Source organism: Emydura macquarii, unplaced genomic scaffold (genome assembly GCF_026122565.2).
Source record: "Emydura macquarii macquarii isolate MOO-44397 ecotype Brisbane River unplaced genomic scaffold, CSIRO-AGI_Emac_v2 contig_2768, whole genome shotgun sequence".
NCBI classification, from domain to species: domain Eukaryota; kingdom Metazoa; phylum Chordata; order Testudines; family Chelidae; genus Emydura; species Emydura macquarii.
The window spans coordinates 2510579-2529856 of NW_027132905.1; the positions used below are offsets into that span (position 1 = coordinate 2510579).

At 44.6% G+C, this 19278-nt stretch overlaps 1 protein-coding gene across 3 annotated transcripts; it reads left to right on the plus strand.

Annotated features, from left to right (window-relative positions):
* Positions 1-97: 97 nt before the first annotated feature.
* Positions 98-15041, plus strand: FAM114A2 (family with sequence similarity 114 member A2). Of its 3 annotated transcripts, none has more exons than XM_067566597.1 (14): positions 98-176; positions 1835-2058; positions 2805-2904; positions 3477-3572; positions 3932-4044; positions 4728-4862; positions 5049-5207; positions 6785-6908; positions 8099-8178; positions 9042-9170; positions 9374-9513; positions 10397-10469; positions 11232-11285; positions 12836-15041. In XM_067566597.1, the coding sequence occupies exons 2-14, from the start codon at positions 1849-1851 to the stop codon at positions 12935-12937; spliced, it is 1515 nt and encodes a 504-aa protein (XP_067422698.1). In that variant the 5' UTR covers positions 98-176; positions 1835-1848; the 3' UTR covers positions 12938-15041. The 3 variants fall into 3 exon arrangements, with proteins under 3 accessions (XP_067422698.1, XP_067422700.1, XP_067422699.1); XM_067566599.1 differs by having other exon boundaries at positions 3477-3566; positions 3929-4044; XM_067566598.1 differs by lacking the exon at positions 98-176 and adding an exon at positions 993-1013.
* The last annotated feature ends 4237 nt before the right edge of the window (positions 15042-19278 follow it).

Here is a 19278-nt window from a genome sequence, read left to right on the forward strand (position 1 = left end):
GGCGTGTCCTTCCGGGGTCAGCGGTGTGGTGCCCGTTTGCGCTGCAGTCTCTATGGTGCTGGTCCTCCAGTGGTGTGTGTGTGTGTCACGGGCCGGGGGGGGCACGGCGGAGACGTGGCGGGGCCGGGCTGTCACTGACAGAGACGGGGGAGGCCGGGCTGGGGCCTGACCTGCAGGTGAGGCCGGGGGTGCATGGGGAGATCCTGGGGGGAGGGGCAGCGTTGGGGGGTGCGAGGGGAGATCTGGGGGGGGGCAGCGTTTGGGGGGTGCGAGGGGAGATCCTGGGGGGCAGGGATGGGGGGTGCGAGGGGAGATCGGGGGGGAGGGGCAGGGATGGGGGTGCGAGGGGAGATCGGGGGGGAGGGGCAGGGATCGGGGGTGCGAGGGGAGATGATGGGGGTGCTAAATCCTGGGGGAGTGCTAGGGTTGCTCCTGGGAGGGGGTAGAGGTGGGGAGGGCTTGGGGAGATCCAGGGGAGGCAGGGATGGGGGTGGGAGTACGAAAGGCAAAGGGGAGACCCTGGAGGGGGATAGGAGTGGAGGTGCTAGTGGAGACCCTGGGGGGCAGGGGTGGGGGGCGCGAGGGCAGGGGAGACCGTGGAGGGGCGAGGGCAGGAGGCCGGGTTTGAGAAGAGAGCTAACAGGGACCATGGTGTCTCAAACCAGCCCATGTTCTAGTCACTGGGGTCACATTTGCCTTCGATTGGGCAGTGTGGATGACCAAGAGCGTGGACGTTGAGCCTTGGGAGAGTGTTGGAGCTCTATTGCTATTGTCAAGTTTTTTACGGCCTGTGTGTGATGGAGAACGTGTGTCTAAATCCCATGTGCAAGTCCTCGAGGCTGCGCATGTGTTTGTAAAATACCAGGAGTGTGGAAATGTAGGCAGGGGATGAAGAGACAGAGGGGGAAATGAGGTACATGCAGCAAGGATTTTGGAAATGTCATCTTAAATTGATGGAGTAGTGATTTGTCTCTTCTTTTCTACTAATGGAAAGGTGACCAGTGCTTTACAAGGTAACCAGCTGATCTGATTGCATCACCAGCAGACTTTCTGGGGCTTGTAAATAAATGTAAAATTCAGTGTTATTACGGTGATTTACCTGAGATATTTTAGTACACCAAAGTCAGGCTTTTTAAAGTCTGATTCCCATAGCAGCCATAAATTGGCATCCTTGTTTTGGTTGCCATGGCAGCCATAACTTTGAATTTCCAAATTGTTTGTACACTTTAGAAAAGCTCTGCTATAAATGCAGGACACTCAGATAAACAAGCTGCTGCTTATTCAACTGCCCACGTTTCTAATCATGCTATTCTTTCATATTTGGCAAACGCTTTTCAAAAACAGTCCACCAAAGCTGGGTTAGCGAGACAAACCATAGATAGAATTATGTGCACTTTCTTTGTACTTGTAGTGCACTTACAGATATTGCTCATTTCCTTTCCTACTGGGAGGGTATATCTATCAGATAGAGTGACTTGTCACATTTGGAAGTTTAAAGTCCTGTAGTACTGTTTTCTGTCCATCATGCATAGTGCATAGTTCAGACTGACTAAGAAAAAATTCTGCTTCCTTCCCAGACCTGAAGACGAGCTCTAGGTAACTTGAAAGCTTGTCCCTTCCACCAACAAAAGTTGGTCCCGTAAAAGATATTACCTCACCCACCTTGTTTCTCAAAAAATTAATTGAGGACGGGTTGGAGTGTATATATGGGGAGAGGAAGGGAATAACAATTTCTTCTCACTTCGTTGTTCAGGAGAACACTGTCGTATGTTAAAAGAATGTCACAAATATCCTGGCGGGTTGTTATCATCCTTGGAATTGCTTTGTTTTCTAGGAGATGTTCTAGTCATGTCTGAAAAAGTTGGCAGTGAAAGTCTGAAGGCAGGTGCCTCCCAGGAGGATGAGAATGGACAGAGAGCTGAGGAAGCTGGATCCGTTGAGGGCAGTGATAGGAAAAAGGGGGAACCTGAACCTGTGGCTCTGACTCGGAAAAGACCTGAAGCCAAACCCTCCAGCGAGCCTGCGGCTGCAGAAGAGCCACCGGATCAAGCCCTGAAAGTATGTTTCTGCGCTGGCTCTTTGAACATGCAGATTGGTAAATTACACGAACTTAGAACACAGCAGAATCCTGGTTGTGTTGGAAACGGTGATGAAGCCTTTTCACATTAGTCTGTAAATAGAGTTGTGGCAGACTACAGTTTCGCACTGAGCAATGCTGAAAATGCATTATTTTAAATGTCATTGGTTTGAATGGGTTTGGCATCAAACTGGCAAATGGGGCTCTGAATGTAGTCTCACCGCTCCCCACGCGTGGCATGAAGTCATGGCGTTATATTGGAATTGCACAGATTGGCTAGCTAAGAACTGGCTTTTTCCCATGGACATTTAGAAAAGAGTGGAACAAGTGACATTAGAACACTGACCATACTAGAAAGGTATGGGACAGGGACAAGGCCCTATGAACCTTTAAAAAAATATACTTTCTCTTTTCTACCTTCCTTCCTGCTCCCCTACGCCTACCTGAGACAGGATGCTGGACAAGATGGACCACAGCTCTGATGCAATGTGACGATTACTATGTTCACTTATTCTGGCCTTGTTGCAGGAGGATGAATTTAACCCTAGCTGAGTAATTGTTTGATAAGATCAAGGAGGCTGTCACTGGTGGATATGCTATAGGTGCTTATGCTGGCTGAAGTTCAGTGTTGTTACTACTATTAAACAAGAGGTTCACAAAGATACAGTTCAGAGGTCAGTCTGTCATTTTGCTGTCTTGTCTTTCATCCCTATTTCTCTAAATAAAGGTCTCTGATTCCACTGTTGCATCTCAGACAGGATGGGGATACTGGGGGAACTGGGGAAAGTCACTTCTCTCCACTGCCTCTGCCACCGTAGCGACAGTAGGTAAGGGCTGCTGGCATTTTGCTAATTTGATATCACTCTTTTTGCCATCTAAAGTCAGGCTTCAGTTTTCACGAATGTTTCCAGCTTATAATGTCTTGCTTGTCTATAAAGTGCGAGATTTCAGTTTTAGAAGCAAGAGTTGGCAAAAGTCAAGCACTCTGTTCAGAATATGGTGGGGGGGGAGGAGGAGGAAATCAAAGTGTGTCAAAAAGCAAAATGAGAGGTAGGGAGATATGTACAGCAGAATAACTTTCAGGCTTTTAAGGAGTTGGCACAAACAATGGCCAGCTGAGGTATTAAAAGACTTGACAAAATTCTGATACTTTCCAATCAGTGAGATACAGCATAAAAGGCTGCAATGTAACATGAATTCTTTATGCTGGTCAGTAAGCAAGCCAGACTGCAATTGCTTTTAGTATTGACTGGATAACAGTATGTGGTTAGTGCTTCTGTATCTCCCGTATACAGCACGTGGGGGTTAATCTTGTTTCTGATGCAATCATTGCTTTCTTGGTGGCTAAAGTGAATGCAGGTCTGCTTTAGGATTGAAGTAATAGCATTGTCTTCTCTAGGACAAGGTATTTCGAATGTCATTGAAAAAGCAGAGACGTCCCTGGGGATCCCCAGCCCTAGTGAAATCTCTTCAGAGGCCGAAGTTGTTACAGGAGGTCAGCTTTTATTATTAAAATAAGAACTGTAATGTTTGAATTTCTCCAAGTGTGGTTGGTATAAAAGGGACAGTCTAAAAATAGCACCATCTTACACTCAACAGATCTGCTCTGTATGTACTGAGATTGACATCTCTTTACTAAAATAATATTTCGGTGCTTATTTCTGTTACCTCTGCGGAGTCTTAGAGTTATGGCAGAGTGATCTTGACTCTCTTTCTGTTTCACATGCTGCGGCCCCCTCTTCTGTCTGAGATGTGTGCAGTTGCCTGCCTGAAACTGACAATATCTGTGTACAGTCTTAACTTTGTTGTTTGCGAGTTTTGAAAAATAAAACACCTCTTCCCCCTCCACTGCAGGAAGCCAGAGATCTGAAGCAAGCAGTACAGGCAGAGTCAATGATGGCAGTTCCTCGCCCATCAGTGGAGCTTTTGGAGTTTTATCCACTATCTCTACTGCTGTTCAAAGCACGGTGAGCGGGTGGGTGGGGAAGCAAGGCAATAGAGCAACTTATTTTTCCTTGACTCGGCAGCCTCATATCAACAAACCTTGATTCTACTCTTTATTTTCTCTGGCTTTTCGTGATGAAACTCTGAACAGGTTATCCTGGCCTTCAGGTCTGAAATTAGAGATATTTGAAAACACTCTTATACACAGTGGAAAATCCTTGGGTTTTTTTTTCACTTCCAACTGAGCATTAATCTGTAAGTGGGCTCCCCTTCTATTAAACTTTGATGCTGCAATGGCTCCGAACAAAGCAGCCTGAGAATGCAACCACATGGTAACATAGAGTATGTCACCCCAATGCTCTGCTCTCTTTTCTGGCTCCCTGTAGAATAACGGGCCAAATTCAAGGGCAGATTCCTTCCTGGAGTAACTCCACTAACTTCAGTGGAGTTTCTAGGGATGACTCCAGTCCTTCTCTACATAACCCTCTGTGGGATTGGCCCAAATTACTTGGGGAACCACCTCATCCTGGTGATCACAATAGCTATGTTCCAATAGGGCTCTTTACCCTCAGTGTGGAAGACGAGCATTGACCCATATCACTTCTGGTACAAACCATACTTTACTCATAAATTTGAACGGATTGTAGCTAGACAAACGGAAGTATTACTTACACGCTTTCCCTCAATTTGCAAATCTGCTTTCTAGGGGAAGAGTGTTATTAGTGGAGGTTTGGATGCCTTGGAATTCATTGGGAAGAAGACAATGGACGTGATAGCTGAAGGAGACCCTGGATTTAAGAAAACAAAGGGCTTAATGAACAGAAATTCCACACTATCACAGGTATTAGCTTCTCTCTGATGAGACTCTGATCGGTTTCTCTCTTTTATTCTTCCTTATGCTTTCCTTTTAAGGAACCTTCAGTTTTAGCATCCAATGAATGCTTCCTAAAATTGTTCACTCGGGTCTTCGCCTCCCTTCTCCAGTTTCTCTCTGCACTGGTTTGACACCTCTGCTTTTTCTTTTCAGGTCTTGCGAGAGGCAAAGGAGAAAGAAGAGCAGCGGACAGCTGCCGAGGTTACCATGGCTACAGAGAAGAAAGCCCATTATGGGTTACTCTTTGATGAGTTTCAAGGTCTTTCACATCTGGAAGCCTTGGAGATGCTTTCCAGAGAGAGTGATTCAAAGGTAATGGCTTTGAGCAATTTCCTCTCTATTTCATATGTGCAGCTGAGGAGGGAAAAGATTATATTTATACACAAAAAAACTTGTTCAAAGAACATTATGATGTTTGCAATGTCAAGCACTCAAAAGTTAGGAAATGTCAGAATTAAGGTTGATCGTGAAACCTTATTTGTCTCCCTTGTGTGTATGCATTATGATTCAGTCTGATTGCATGATCACATGTAATTAATTCGTCAGATCCATCTCCTCTCCCTCCTTTCACTCCCCCCCAGCTTCCAGCTCGGTGTGCTTGCCCAGCCAATTTCTGCACCCCTCAGATTCCTTGTCCCAAGACAGTCTTCCTCCTGTACACATGCCCAGATCCAGCCAGCCCAGAGCTGCAATTGAAAGGAAAGTCCTGCTCAGCGTTGGGTCTAGAGCATGCTTTTGTAGACGTAATTTTCAGCTAGAATTTTGCTGCTAGTATCTAAGAAGTCTCCAGTGAGCATTTGCAAACTGCAATTAAAAAAAAAATATAAAGGCTTATAATTGTCCAAATTTGGGCAGATTTCACAGAGGTGAGAATAGGCTCGCCCCGGACACAAGGCATACCCCTAACCCTTGCCATATTTCAAGTCTCTGCTCCAAAGAACAGGGGTGCTAGAGCATTTAAAAACAAAGTCACCAGAAATTTGTTAACATGGACAAAACGTATTTTTCCCTAGCCTCATTCCCAGAAATGGCTGGACCATTTGGCTGAAATCTTCTCAGAAAAATTCAGCCTAAGGCAGACACTTGGCGTGGAAAACTTCAGCCCAAGTGGCTAAAATTTGGCAAAGTTAAAAGCAACTGAAAACAGAGTCTTATTACAGGAAGTGTTGGGCTATCTTAATAATAGATGGTGCCACCAGCTCTGTCTACACTATGTTATTTTTTATGTAATTCTGATGGCTGGTGACTTCAGGTTGAGCAGAAAGCATGGGCAGGAAATGAAAAATCATGAGCACTAAGCCAAGTATGGTATGTTTAGTTCAGCCTGTAACAAAGGAGTCACTCTTCTGGTTTTTGTTTTCTTTAAATATGAATTTTCCCCAGCTATCAATTTTTCTCTTCCCAGCTGGGCCAATAAGCAGATGCTTCTTCAGTTACAGCAAATGCCTATGCTCAAGTAATTAGAGGCAGGTACAGCTCTCTAGTTTCACCTCAACCCCCAAGTCCATACAGTCAGAATATGTCATTCCTGATGCTTGTTTGGCTATTGTGTGTCCAACGAAGGGTTCGTGTGACCCAATTCTGTTCTTCCTAGGTTTTCTGGCATGTGGTTAGTGTTAGTGATATTTTTAACCTTAGTGATCCTACTAGGTTAACACAAATTGTATCCCACCTATTCAATTTTTGGCAAATATCTCTTGAAACATGAAACATTAGGAAGCCTGGTAAAGAATCAATTACTCCCTGATGGGGCATGGCAGAGAACTCTTTGTCCTAAAGGGACAGCTGCATTTGCTATCAGCATCTCATTAATACAGCTGAACTGTATCATTTCCATCTTGTTTCTCTTTCTTGTTGCATTTCTGAATCTTTTTATTGCTCTTAACTAGGTGAAGTCGGTTATAAATGCCCTCTCTGGAGAAGAGTTAGATACATTAAAAGTGGAGTTGGAACAGCTCAAAGAAGCATTTTCCTTAGCTGAATTTTATGACGATGAAGAGGAGGAGAAGAAGGGTAATTAAGAGGATCCCTGTTTACAGGCGGGGAAGCTGGCTTTTAAACTCCAGTTTAAAACTAACTCATCTTTGACAGCAAGGTGCGAAAGACCCAGGGTGGGTTATTCTTCAGCTGGTTGCTTGAGCCTCAACTTATCAGTAGCCGGAAACACTGTTGAGGGCCAGTGCCCTTAATCTCTGGGAGGATGGGGAGAACTCCTCCTCCTCCTGCAGGGACCCCATTGAGAAGGCAAGAGGGGAACTGATTGGCTCATCCAGCTCACCTTGGGCAGAAGAAAGGAGTTCCCTCTGATACAGGGTCTTGAGAGAGAGAAGAAAATGGCGGGGCTGGGAGGGAAGTGAAGGGAGAAACTATGTAGAAAATCCCAAGAGACAAACTTCTTCCCAACTCCCTCCTTTCCTGGAGCCAAGGGAAAGCTGTTAGTAACATTATCTGACTTTTAAAGAGGTCTTTTTTAAAAAGAAGTTTCTGCTAGTTTTGGCCACATCGTTTGGAGGGACATTGTAAAGCTCTGAAACAACCGACCCAGCAGGGAGCATCCCATTGTTGAAGCTTTCACTAATTTGAACATAAACGATTTTCTTGTTTCAATTTTACCCAAGTGGCTGAGCAAAGATGGCTTCTGTGTTCTGACTCGTGTTCAGTGTTGGGTACTCTCGAGAGCCTTATTTATAATTTTTGTCTTGGTACATGATGCATCCAATGGCTCTTTTACTGTTTTGTCAACATCTGGCTCTGCATATATAATAGGAAAACCATTGGCTTTAAATGGCCTTAAAAATTCTCTAAGGTACTGTGCAAGCAGATGTTTTCTGAAATGCAGGATTTATGTCAGCTGTGGTTGGATGCTAGCTGCAAAAATACAATTATTTTAGCAAAAAAAATCAGGACTGAGAAGATAAAGGCTAGTCCTAGTGACGTGTCTATAGGCCCTCAAAACTAAATATTGCCCTATAAATTGCATTAAGAAAGACCAAGTTTGAGGGGTTTGGATCCTTCCTGGAGTATGAGATTTAAAAATGAATTATATGCAGCCATTGGTTGTCAGCCGGTGTAGTTGAATCCTTGAGGCATGTGTGCAGAAACAAGCTGCATGGTTAAACACTATATATTTCCTGATTATTGCTTATTTGTGTAGTACAGACTATCTTATTGTAGCAATAGCCAATCTGCGTTGTTTCCTTCAGGAGACGAAGATTTCACAGAGGAAATAACTGCACTCTTCTTTGAACTGCACGTCTCTACCAAGCCAGACAAGCTAGCCACAGTGAGTTATCCTTTTGTCCTCCGATGGCTGGTGGGTATCTCTAAGGAGACCTGGTGGGATGCTGCTCAGGTTCGGAATTCCTGGTGAAGGTGTTAAAAGTATGAAGCACTTTTCTTCCCCCTGTGGATTACAGAAAAATAAGGAGCATTTGCTGTTGGAGTCCTTGATAAGATGAATTTTCTTGGTCTCCTAGTGTTAAAAATGTGCCTTCCTCAGAAGATTATATCTGTAACGACGGCCCATTCTGTTGAAACTGTGGAAAAGGAGCAAGGGCTGCCTTTGTGTATAAAATATATATAAACGTTTCTTATATGTTCTCGAATAGCTCATAAACACCTCCAAGGTTCTCAGTGCTGGAGTTATCGAGCATCTTACTTACAGTGCATACACTGGGTTATTGCTGGTCAGTTTCATGATCCATAACCCAGTGTCTGCACTCCTCTTTAGGCAACTTCCTCTCCATCAGACCAATTTATAAATTTAGAGAAAAATCTCCTTTTCTCACCCTTTTGCAATACCATTGTGGTCCACTGTGTGGCACTAACATCCACTGGAAACACTAAAAAAAACCTCTTGATCACAGTTGAGCTGTTAAAGCAGCAGATGTCGTGGGACATCATGTAAGAAACTAAAACAAGTGCCAAAAGTGTGTGTGCATAGTAGCCAGTTCTCTTCTATTTCACTCAACCCTCTGCAAAGTGCAGCAGGTAACTGCCTTGCTTGTCTCATTTCTTTCCACCAACACAAGGCTAGTAACTGTTTCTTACAAAGAAATCCAGTCTTCCACCTTTTGCAGTATGTAGGAGGATTTCATCCCAGTCATTAAGTACCATGCTGATGTGTCCTTGCCTCTTATTACACAGGCAAGGAAATCTGCTCATGCATGGATTGAAAGACTCAACATGGAAGCTCCAAAAGATGGGGAAAAGAGTGAAGAAAACAAACAGCTGGACTCAGGGGATGCTGACCAAGACGTTAAAACATCAGTAGAGGTAACTGGGCAAAGGAGAAAGAGAAAAGTAAATCTAACTCTGAAGGGGCTGGCACGTTAACCTATATTGACAACTGATTGCTTATGGCTTTCGAGCCACAGTTAGAATCTTTATGTTAACTCCTCAAGAGAGCAGAGTGGAGAGAAATCTTATTTTAAAAAGATAGCAAACCTATTGGAATGAGCTCTTTGTAACTCCTGCAGGATATTCATGCATTTGCCATTAGAAGTCTGGCTGAACTGACAGCCTGCTCCATTGAAATCTTCCACAAAACTGCAGCATTGGTCCTACATGGTGAGAAGCAAGAAGTGTCAGCCACAGGCCGAGCCAAAGTCCTTTCCCAGTAAGTCCTTTTAATTACACTATAACATATGATTAGGCTTACATCCTACTGTTGACATAGGCATAACTGTGGAGGTTCTCTCCGTAGTTCTCAGCCAGCAGTTTACATCTGATTGAATCTATGTTGTAAATTGCTACGGGCAGTATTGCCACCACTAAAAAGACCTTGACCGTCTGTCTTTCCTACGTATAGAAATTTCTCGACTGGAACACATGGAGAAAGGAAAATATTATTTGACAGCTTCCGTGTAGCTTAGAGAAGGGAATTTTGCCCTAAACTTGTGTTAGGTTAGTAAGACAGGCATTTAAAAAGAAAAAAAATTGAGCCCACAAAATGCTCTGTTTAAAATAGCTAAAAGAAAGCCATTCTCTGCATGTAAAATGATTTTTCAGTAACATTTCGCTAGCCTGTTGGCACATTAGATGCCTAATATTAAAATTATCTTGAGCAGACTTATTTCACTGATACTGCTTAAGACAAGCAGGGACTTATTTTATTAAGAAACAGTTGGCATGTGTGTAAAAAAACAAAACAAAACAACTATTTCTCTTTTCCAAACAAGGCAATACTTCTTGCTTGTAAATGAAAAAGCAAGTTAAGCATGTTCCTTTTTGAACAGGCATTCCTGTTCTCTGAAATCTGCTTCTGATTTTCAGCTTTGTTCTCTTTTCAGATATTTATTTGGAACATCTCATTTTTCATATGCTATTCTGTTGAACTGGACCTTTAAACATTTATATATATATTTTTGTTTTTAAAGAAAAATTTACATATAGTAATGGGTGGTTTGTTTTACAGATGACGATAGGAACATACTGTGAAGTAAAGGGAATTTTTTTTTTTAAAGCACTTTACAACATAATTTTCCTTTTTCCTTTCCCAGAATGACTATTGCGCTGTGTAAAGAATTGTCTTCTCTATCTAAAGAGTTCACTACATGCTTAACAACTGTAGGGGTAAGACCTACTTCTTCTTTAACAGGAATGAGATTGGTTAGTCAAGCTCAGCATCATGATGCATTCATACTGTCACGTCCCTCTTGTTCCGCTGTCCAGCTTGTCATGCTGTCTAATCTTCTATATTTTAAAAATACACAGGTGTGTCATCAGTGAGCTTCACTGCTTCCTAATTCATAAGGACCTTCTGATTTTTCACATTAGCAGCCTGTAAAGCTAATAGCTTTGCAACCTGGCTTGGAGTTCAAAGTGAACTTTACTGAAGTAAAGCCATCTAGCTCAGACACCTTTTTACATGCTTTGAGGAGACTAAGTACAGAATGGCTGGGGTGAGGAAGGTGTAATTGATGTAGGAGAATGTAACCCTCTCACATGTTGGGAGCAGAAGTGGTGGGAAAATTCCAACCCATACACAAGACCCTTTCTTCCACCACACCCCTCTATTGTCGTGGTTCATCCTAGCCTGCACTTGCTTTTGTTATAAATGTCACATTAGCTTGCTTTAATTCTGGAAGCTATCCCCAGTTGGTCTGGAAGTTCAGTGCACATCATTGTATATAGCATGCTTTTGGTGTATGCTGGGACTTTTGCAAGTCTGTATTTTCATACTGTGGTCCATATCCTCAGCTGATGTAAATCAGAGTAACTTCACTGAAGGTGAGAGGGCTGTGCTGATTTCTAAAGTAGCTGTGGACCTGTGTTTTGCTTAAAGGAAATGCAATCAAATTTTCAAGCAGGATGATATATCTCTAATCTTTTCAGGTCAAAGAGAAGGCAGATGTGCTTAACCCGTTAATCACTGGAGTGTTTCTGGAGGTCAGTTATGATACACTTACAGCTACAAATCCAAGCTAATGTTGGAACGTGGGCGCACAAATCAATCCCTATTACCATCCAGTTTTCTAAACCATGGCTTAAGACTCTGCTTCCCCAAGTGGTAATTTACAAGTCTTAATAGATATCTGAGGGAGGATGGCTAGTGTAGTCATTGCACATCTGGCACAGTGTTTGGTCAAGTATAAACATAATCCCTTCAGAACAGTGTAGAGAGGATGCAACAGAAGGGGGGGTTTCATTTAGTAAAATGTCTGCTTTTCCTGTCAGCTACTTGGCAATTCTCCTTAAAAGACCTCCCAAATTTCAGCTGGTAAACATAAGAAATTGTACCGATTCAGAGAAAACAAATTAGCTTTTCTTTCTAAACATTGTAATTTAATGAGATTTTCCGTGTTAGTGTTGCCAGGAAAACTTGATTCTTATTAATTTTTTCCAACATGCATCTTTCCTCCATTTAAATAAACTAACCATTTTTCAGAGAGAAGCAAGGTAGAATTGGAATATTTGTAAACTACCAAAAACCAAACAAATGTACCAAAATATTATACTTAGTCCTTACATGTTAATCCTGCCTTACTAATAAGACTGATCTGAAACTTTTCATAGGGATCATAATATTTAATCTTTTGAGAGAGAACTCATTCTAAATTGATGTGGTGAGAAATCCAAGTCCGTTGTGTGGATGGGAAAAGGGCTGCTGGTTTCTGTTTTTGCAGTTTGCTTTTCCTTTAGGATCTTTCACACGTTCAGAGGTATTACCTGAATGCGCTCCAGATTTCACAGTCCAGGAGGCTGTGGGGCCTTCATAGCTGCTAGAGCAGTGCAGACCTGTCAGTAGGAAACTCATCCTGTTTTTTGTTAGAAACTCAGCCCAAGTCTGTTGAAAGTTCGTAAAGCTTCCAACTGGACCAGGGATGACGTGTGTGATTTGACATGAAACTTTGTTTCAGTTGATGATTGATAGCTGTGAAAGCGAGCTTCCAACCTGGAATTTTGCGTGAACCCCTGTGGCTCAAAATGGTACACTTTGCTACAGCTGTCACTGTTACAGCAAATAGCTAGAAAGTGAGAAATTGCTGTGTTCATACCTTGGACAGGTCAGATCATTCAGTGTGTCAGTCCATATGCTTCCCAATTAAACTGATTCCCAAAGTGTGTAAACATCTAACTGAGGGCATAAGAAAGAAATGTTCCTGATTGGCATGTTCTTCCTTCCTATAGCAGGGTTTCTTATGTCTTCCCCGGGAGCAGCTGGTACTGATTATTCTCAGAGACAGCATACTGTACTAAATGGATCAGCTCTGACCTGCTATGGCAATTCTTATGAGTCGGTTGGCCACCTTTTGCCCAGTGGGATAAACTGGTTTTAAAAACTAGTCTTAACTGAAAACAATTTGTACCATCTGAGATTAGTAGCCTGCTATTGCTTATGTCTATTAATCAGCAGTGACCATATATTATACACACTTCAAGCAGTAAAGAAGACTGGTAGTGAGTGTCTCTAATGTAATTTTTGTTTTGTTTTGTAGGCTTCAAACAGTGCTTCATATATCCAAGATGCCTTTCAACTACTCCTACCTGTGCTACAGATCTCTCTTATCCAGACTCAAACTGGATTATCACAGCAGTAAATTAATCCTGCTAATTGAGCAGAAACCAGATCTGCCCACTTGACCGTTCTCTTGCCTGGGAATGGGGTGGGGACAGAAAATAAACACAGCTTTGATCACTGGTACTGCAGTGGTGATGATAAAATGCTGACTGGCCAAGTCTCAGCTGTACAATTTGTCAAGAGACATGAGGGATGTGATTAGCGTAGTCTAGGCATCTGGGCAATCTAGCAGGTTAAAAGTACAGGTTGTGTCTTAGGGTGTGTCTACTTTTAGGTCTGGCCTACACTTAAAACTTACAGCGGTGCCGCTGTATCGGTACAGCTATGCCCCTGTAAGAGCGCTTGTGTAGCCACATGTCAACAGGAGAGAGCTCTCCTGCCGACATCATAAAACCACCTAACCGAGCAGCGGTAGCTGTCGGTGGGAGAGCGTTCCCTGCCGATATAGCACTGTCCACACAAGTGCTTATGCCGGCAAAATGTATGTTGCTCAGGGAGGTGTTTTTTTCACACCCTGCTGGCATAAATGCTAGTGTAGAAAAGGCCTTTAACCGTTACAGCAGCACAGCTGCAGCACCCTAGCCGTGCCTCTGTAGTACTTGAGTGTAGATACAACCTACGCTGATGGGAGGGGTTCTCACAGCCGTGTAGGTAATCCACCCCCTCAAGGGGCAGTAACTAGGTTGTCTGTTAACAGAATTCGTCTGTTAACCTAGCTGTGTCTTTCAGGGGTGTGAAAAGCCACCTCCCTGAGAGACGTAGCTATGCCACTGTCAAGTCCCAGTGTGGCCCAACCCCTCGTTTTGGCTGACTGTTTATCACTCTTCTCTCTGTTCTGCCATCACTTATGTTAATGAGCTCTCTGAGGGAAGACTGAAGTTAAATCACTCTAGAGGAAAGACGAGGGTAACTGGTTAATGAGTATTTAACCAAACTCTCCAGCTGAGTTTTAGGGCACACACTTATGTTCCTGCGAAGTGCATACTAGATACAAGATATGGCGAGGCTTGGATTCTCAGGAGTGATTTTCAGCTTTGAAAGAACGGACTCGAAGGTCCCTGAGGCGTTGTATATACAAAAGCAGCAGCTCGCTGAAGGGTGCTAATCTCTAACATACACCTGCTGTGTCTTGTACTGAGTTCTTGATCGGGGCTTGGAGATTTTGAATAAGACTATTTCTCTTTCCTGCAAGATGTTTGCTTCTAGAAGACAAGTGTTGCACGCAGGGTTACACGTAGGCCCGTTAGTGAGAAGAAAGCTGTAACAGGGCTGATTTGTCCAGAATAACAGGGTGCTGACCCGATAGCAATAAATGAAAAGCAACCAGAAGGGGTGGGTTTGTGTTCAAGTGATTAAGACAATGTAGCAGAGAATTTCTCACTACAACTTGACACATCACTCGCTGTCTGGGTGTATAGTGGCTTGTCTCATACCACTGAAGGACTTTCTTAGGCTGTTGTATAAAAATGTCGCACTGCACTACTTCCTGTCTCAGTAAGAGGCTATTAGAATATGGCAGAGAGGAAACAGCTTGATAATGACACTGGCACTCCTCATCTGCTCCAGAAGCTGCTGTTCCACATAGGATGTCTTTTTCTTTGTGCTTGAAAAACATCTTTGTTTTGTTACTTTTTACACTCCGTCTCTTTTGAGAAAAAATAGCCTCTGCTGCACCAGCGGGGAAAGAAAGAGGTGGCTTCAGTGAAATAAGAAGGGAGTCCAGGCAGCTTACGAGTGTAGACTGTCACATCTGCTTTCCTCAATATTGGTTCATCAGTAACAATGAATCTCTAGTCCCAGCCTTAGAACTCTGCAGGTTTTAGCAGGACTTGCAAATCCCTGCTTCTGGGTTTAGTGCTACCCTGCACTCTTCTCCATTGATTCAGCTTGTTGCTAAGCAGAGATTGGTGGGGTTTTTTTTGGTTTTTTTTTTTTTTTACTATAGAAATACTCCTTTGCTAACAGCTTCTCCAATTTTATATACCTGGAAAAAATCCTTGCGTCAGTTTTGGTTGAATGATCAAATCTATGGCTGGATTGACTTTTCTAATAATAAAACCATACATGGAATAAGGATGAATGTCTGGAAAAATCTGCACTACAATAAAATATATGTATATATTTGTCCTTCTTTTGGTGGTAACATCAAGGCAAGGATTTCTCTTCCTTTCATGAGCTGCTAATAAATGCATTGCCTTGAGAATCCTACATCATATATCGGGAGAGGTGGGGGAGGAGGGTTAAAGAGATGGGGAGGAAAGAAAGAATCACCACCCCACCCCACACCCACCCTATGCTCTCTTTTTTCACATGCCATTCTATTCTGTGTGTTCTTACACTGCTTGTCACTATAGTATCTGAGCACCTGTGGACCATTTGTTCTGCGGCCAGGAGCTGAGAAAAAATGCCAATGCTGTTTGGTGTGTCATGAACTGGCAAAAACTAATCTGGCAGTATAGTTCTGGGGTGCCAAGGCTGTTGTGACCTCGCTCTGTCTTCCTTCTCCCCTGCCCTCTGACTGAGCAGCATTTCTATATCTGTATATAGGCGAGAGGCCAAAGGTCCATTCTCAACCTGGGGCTACAGTTGCTACCGATGCTATCAAGCTTCAAGTAGGCATGGGTTTATGTCATGCTCCCTTTCCCAGGCACTGACTGTGGTTTTGAGCCCCATATGTACCAGGTTTTACATTTGTACTGTGGTGTTTTAGCTCCCTCCTCCCACCTCCAGTTATCCAGAGATCCAGGCTCCTAGGTGGATGTTGTAAATTCTCGGAGATGTGCTACTGTTTCAATTATGTAGACGTTATAAGTTTAGGATTAAAAGAAAGTTTCTGCACTAACGGACTGAACGCTGTGTTGTTCTGACGTCCCTGTGCCCAAATCGCCAAACAGTGAGGTGGAATCTGTTTTAGTACCATGAAGCTGACTGAGTAGTTCCTACCGCAGTAAGAGAAAGGCAAGAAAATAGTCAGAATCAGATGTGTCCGTCTTCACTTCCCTCTTTGACTGCTGCCTCTGGTCAGGTTTAGCTACCCCTGTTCACAGGGCCTGGGATTTTAGCAAGTAGTCTGATTTCAGTGGGACTGCCTGTGGAGAAAGGCACTCAACATGATAAAGGGTGAGAGAATCAATCTCTATGGAAGCAGGATTAGCTGAACTTTAGTCTGCTAGTGCCAGAGGAATTGCATGTGATTGTCTAGACCCGGGACATCAAGTGGGAAATAAGCAATGAAAGCAAACGAGCTTTCAAGAGACAGTCCTTGAGTCTGTGCAAAATGCCAACTTCTCTGATAAAACTGACAGGTTGAGAAATACAGCAAATGATAGCAGAGCAGAATGAATCACGGAGAACGAGTTTGATGAGGCGGCAGCAGCAGCTTTTAAAATACATACAGCGTTCCAGTAAAAAACACCCCAAACAGCTCAACTTCTTTAAGGAATCAGGGAGCAGGCCTGGCAGACTATATATTCAACAGGAATGTACCACAGGACCAAATAACCAAAGGTATAATAGCATCATTCCTGCTCATACAAGTAGTCGAACTTGTTTACCCAAGAAAGCAGACAAATCCTTTGAGTAGGTGCTTGCATTGGATCTATAGCTGACTGCACTATTTGCAAATGAACAGAGATCCTATTACTCAGCCTTGGCTGGTGCCTGAACTTAATGAGAGCTAGAAGTAATTTGAGAGCTCCTGGTGCTGTTCTTTGGGGAGGTGAGAGGTTTTCTGGACGAGATAAGCGTCCCATAACATGGAGGCAGTGAGCAGGCCATGGGGAAAATGTAATTATATTCTTTCATTCAGTGTGATTCGGTTACACATGGGCTTAGAAAACTGCCTCCCACCAGCTGCTGTGCTAATGTAAAAGAAAAAAAAAAACTATTCTGTGCTGGGTGGAATTATGGCTATTTCCTCCAAGCGCTGGCCCGGCTCTATCCCTGATTGTTGATTTGTTTTAGTATTATTAAAATCCAAATGTGGCTCACCAGAAAACTCTTTTATGCACCCGGGGAGAGCAGTCAACTTCCAGCTGGCTTGCAAAGAAAGAAACAAAGCGCTGCCATGTGAGCAAAACCTCAGTGAGCTGCCCCAAGCGGCTCAGATAAACAATTAAATGGCATGACTCAGAACTGAGGAGAGATGCTCAAACAGCAGCTGTGGGGGGTCGAGAAGCTGAAGTCTTTCTCCAAGGGTTTTAGAGTCCAGCCTGGAGCTGGTAAAGGCACGGATCTCCATGACGAGGTCACCACCAGAAGAAAAAGTCACCATCTCTGTGTGCGCTGAAGATGACAGAAGGCATATTAAGCTGCTGCTGCCACCTGAGAATTGCAATGAACGGGGCTGGCTCCCATTGGATGCCGAGATTGTAAACTGAGTCCCCAGGCTCTCTTCTTTCAGCTGAGACATTTTAGATGCACCTCTGGAACTCACCAGCTCCATGCCATAAATGCTCAAAGTGGGTCACAATTTCCCTGTAGCCCTCCTTCTCCCCTTCGGGGGACACACTCCACTGCAGGCTCCCATGGGTTCAAGCGTGGTCTTCTGCCATGGCAGGATCGGCCTTTTTTATATTTCATATCTAAACTGTCCTAGTCGCTGTAAGAAACACTCAGGGGCAATGGCCAGGAATAACCAAATGTAAAGCGGAGTTAATCACATTATATTGATGGGTTCTTTACAATGCTGCTAAGCATGATTCCTGCGGGGCGGGACGTGTTGGAAGGTATTGGCCTGGAGGGCGAGCAGTTCAGTTCCAGAGGCATATCCGATGTTGCTGGGTTGGATCGGTAGGAGAATAAACTGTAAATTAGAGCTGAGCGCTGCAGAGTCAGCACAGCGAGCCAGCTGGGGAATATCATCGGGGCAGGGCAATGTCCCTGAAGTTAAAGGCTAGCTGAATGGCTCTGATCTGCTCCCTCCATGGAGGGCCATGCTGGAGATGGCCTGGGCTGGAGTACAATACGGTCTGGCTGGTGGGTGTCCTGCTGCTTGCAGAATCCAGGAGGCACCTGGACACGCCCCTCTCACTTCTGTGTCTGCGCTCAGCTCAGAACTGGGGCCACGGTTCAGACTGAATTACTTACTTGGTGAACTGAAGCATCTGGGTGCGAATCCCAGGGCAGCGGCGGGGGGCAAAAAAACTGACTTTGTTTGAAGACTGAGCTTGATAAATGTATGGCGGGGATGGTAGGATGAGCTTGCCCACGCTGGCATATGGCCCGTCCACTAATTATCTCCAGTGGCCGGAGTTGTGTGTGACCCGCTGTGCCTAGGGTAGCCCACCTGAAAATGTGAAGCGTCGCACGCGGCGAGGGCCCTGAATCACTGCAGATAATTCTTTCCCGGGTGTCTGGCTGGTGGGTCTTACCCACGTGCTCTGGGTCTATCTGATTGCCAGGTCTGGGGTGGAGAAGGAATGTTCTCCTAGGTCAGACTGGTTAAAGTCCCTGGTGTTTTTGCCTTCCTCGGCAGCGTGGGGCATGGGTCATTTGCTGGTTTGAACAAGAGTAAATGATGGATTCTCTGTAACTTGAAGTCTTTAAACAAAGATTTGAGGATGTCAGTAACTCAGCCAGAGTTACAGAGTTACAGGCCTATTGCAGGAGAGGGCGGGTGAGGTTCTGTGGCCTGTGACGTGCAGACGGTCAGACTAGATCAGTGGGCTCCCAAGTTTTATAGCCGTGTCCCCCTGACTCTGGACTCTGGATGGTCAGGAGCTGGGGCCGGGAGCGGGGCTCTGATTGGGGCTGGGAGCCGAGGCCAGGTCCGGGGGCCACAGTCAGGGCCAGGGCTGGAGCTGGGAAGAGGGCCGTGGTTGGGGCTGGGGCCGGAGCTGCACTGGGGTCACAGTGGGGAATGGGGCCACAGTCCAGGGCCAGAATGGAGCTAGGAGCAGAGTAGGACTAGGTGTTACTCCATCCTTCCCCCCCCCATGGGGGCTGGCCCGGGGCCTGCCCCACTGCGCCCCCTTTCTGTTCCTCCACACCCCCCTAGCAGGACGCACCCCACAGTTTGGGGACCACTGGACTAGATGATCACGATGGTCCCTTCTGGCCTTAAAATCTATGAGTCTATGCATTTTCCCCAACCAATTTTTCTCGTTATTCAAACCAGCAAAGGTAATTCCCACCACCCAGGGGTGCAGGAGGGCTGGGTTAATTCATTCTTGTAATGTGCTTTGCCGCTCCACCGCCCCTAAGGCTCTCAAAGCATCGTCAGGGTTATTTCATTGAGGCAATGCTGTTGGAGATGAGGCCATTGCTTTGAAGAGGAAAAGCAGGGCGGAGCCTATCCCGGAGATGTTTGATGCTGGGGTTTGTCTACACTGATGGCAGCAAATTCACTGCCGTCAAATC

Excerpts from the sequence above, each read along its gene's own strand:
- FAM114A2 (XM_067566597.1), top strand. The coding sequence starts at position 1,849 with ATGTCTGAAAAAGTTGGCAGTGAAAGTCTGAAGGCAGGTGCCTCCCAG. Across the intron at positions 5,208-6,784 it reads CCAGAGAGAGTGATTCAAAG|GTGAAGTCGGTTATAAATGC; the intron begins GTAATGGCTTTG and ends GCTCTTAACTAG. Across the intron at positions 9,514-10,396 it reads CGAGCCAAAGTCCTTTCCCA|AATGACTATTGCGCTGTGTA; the intron begins GTAAGTCCTTTT and ends TTCCTTTCCCAG.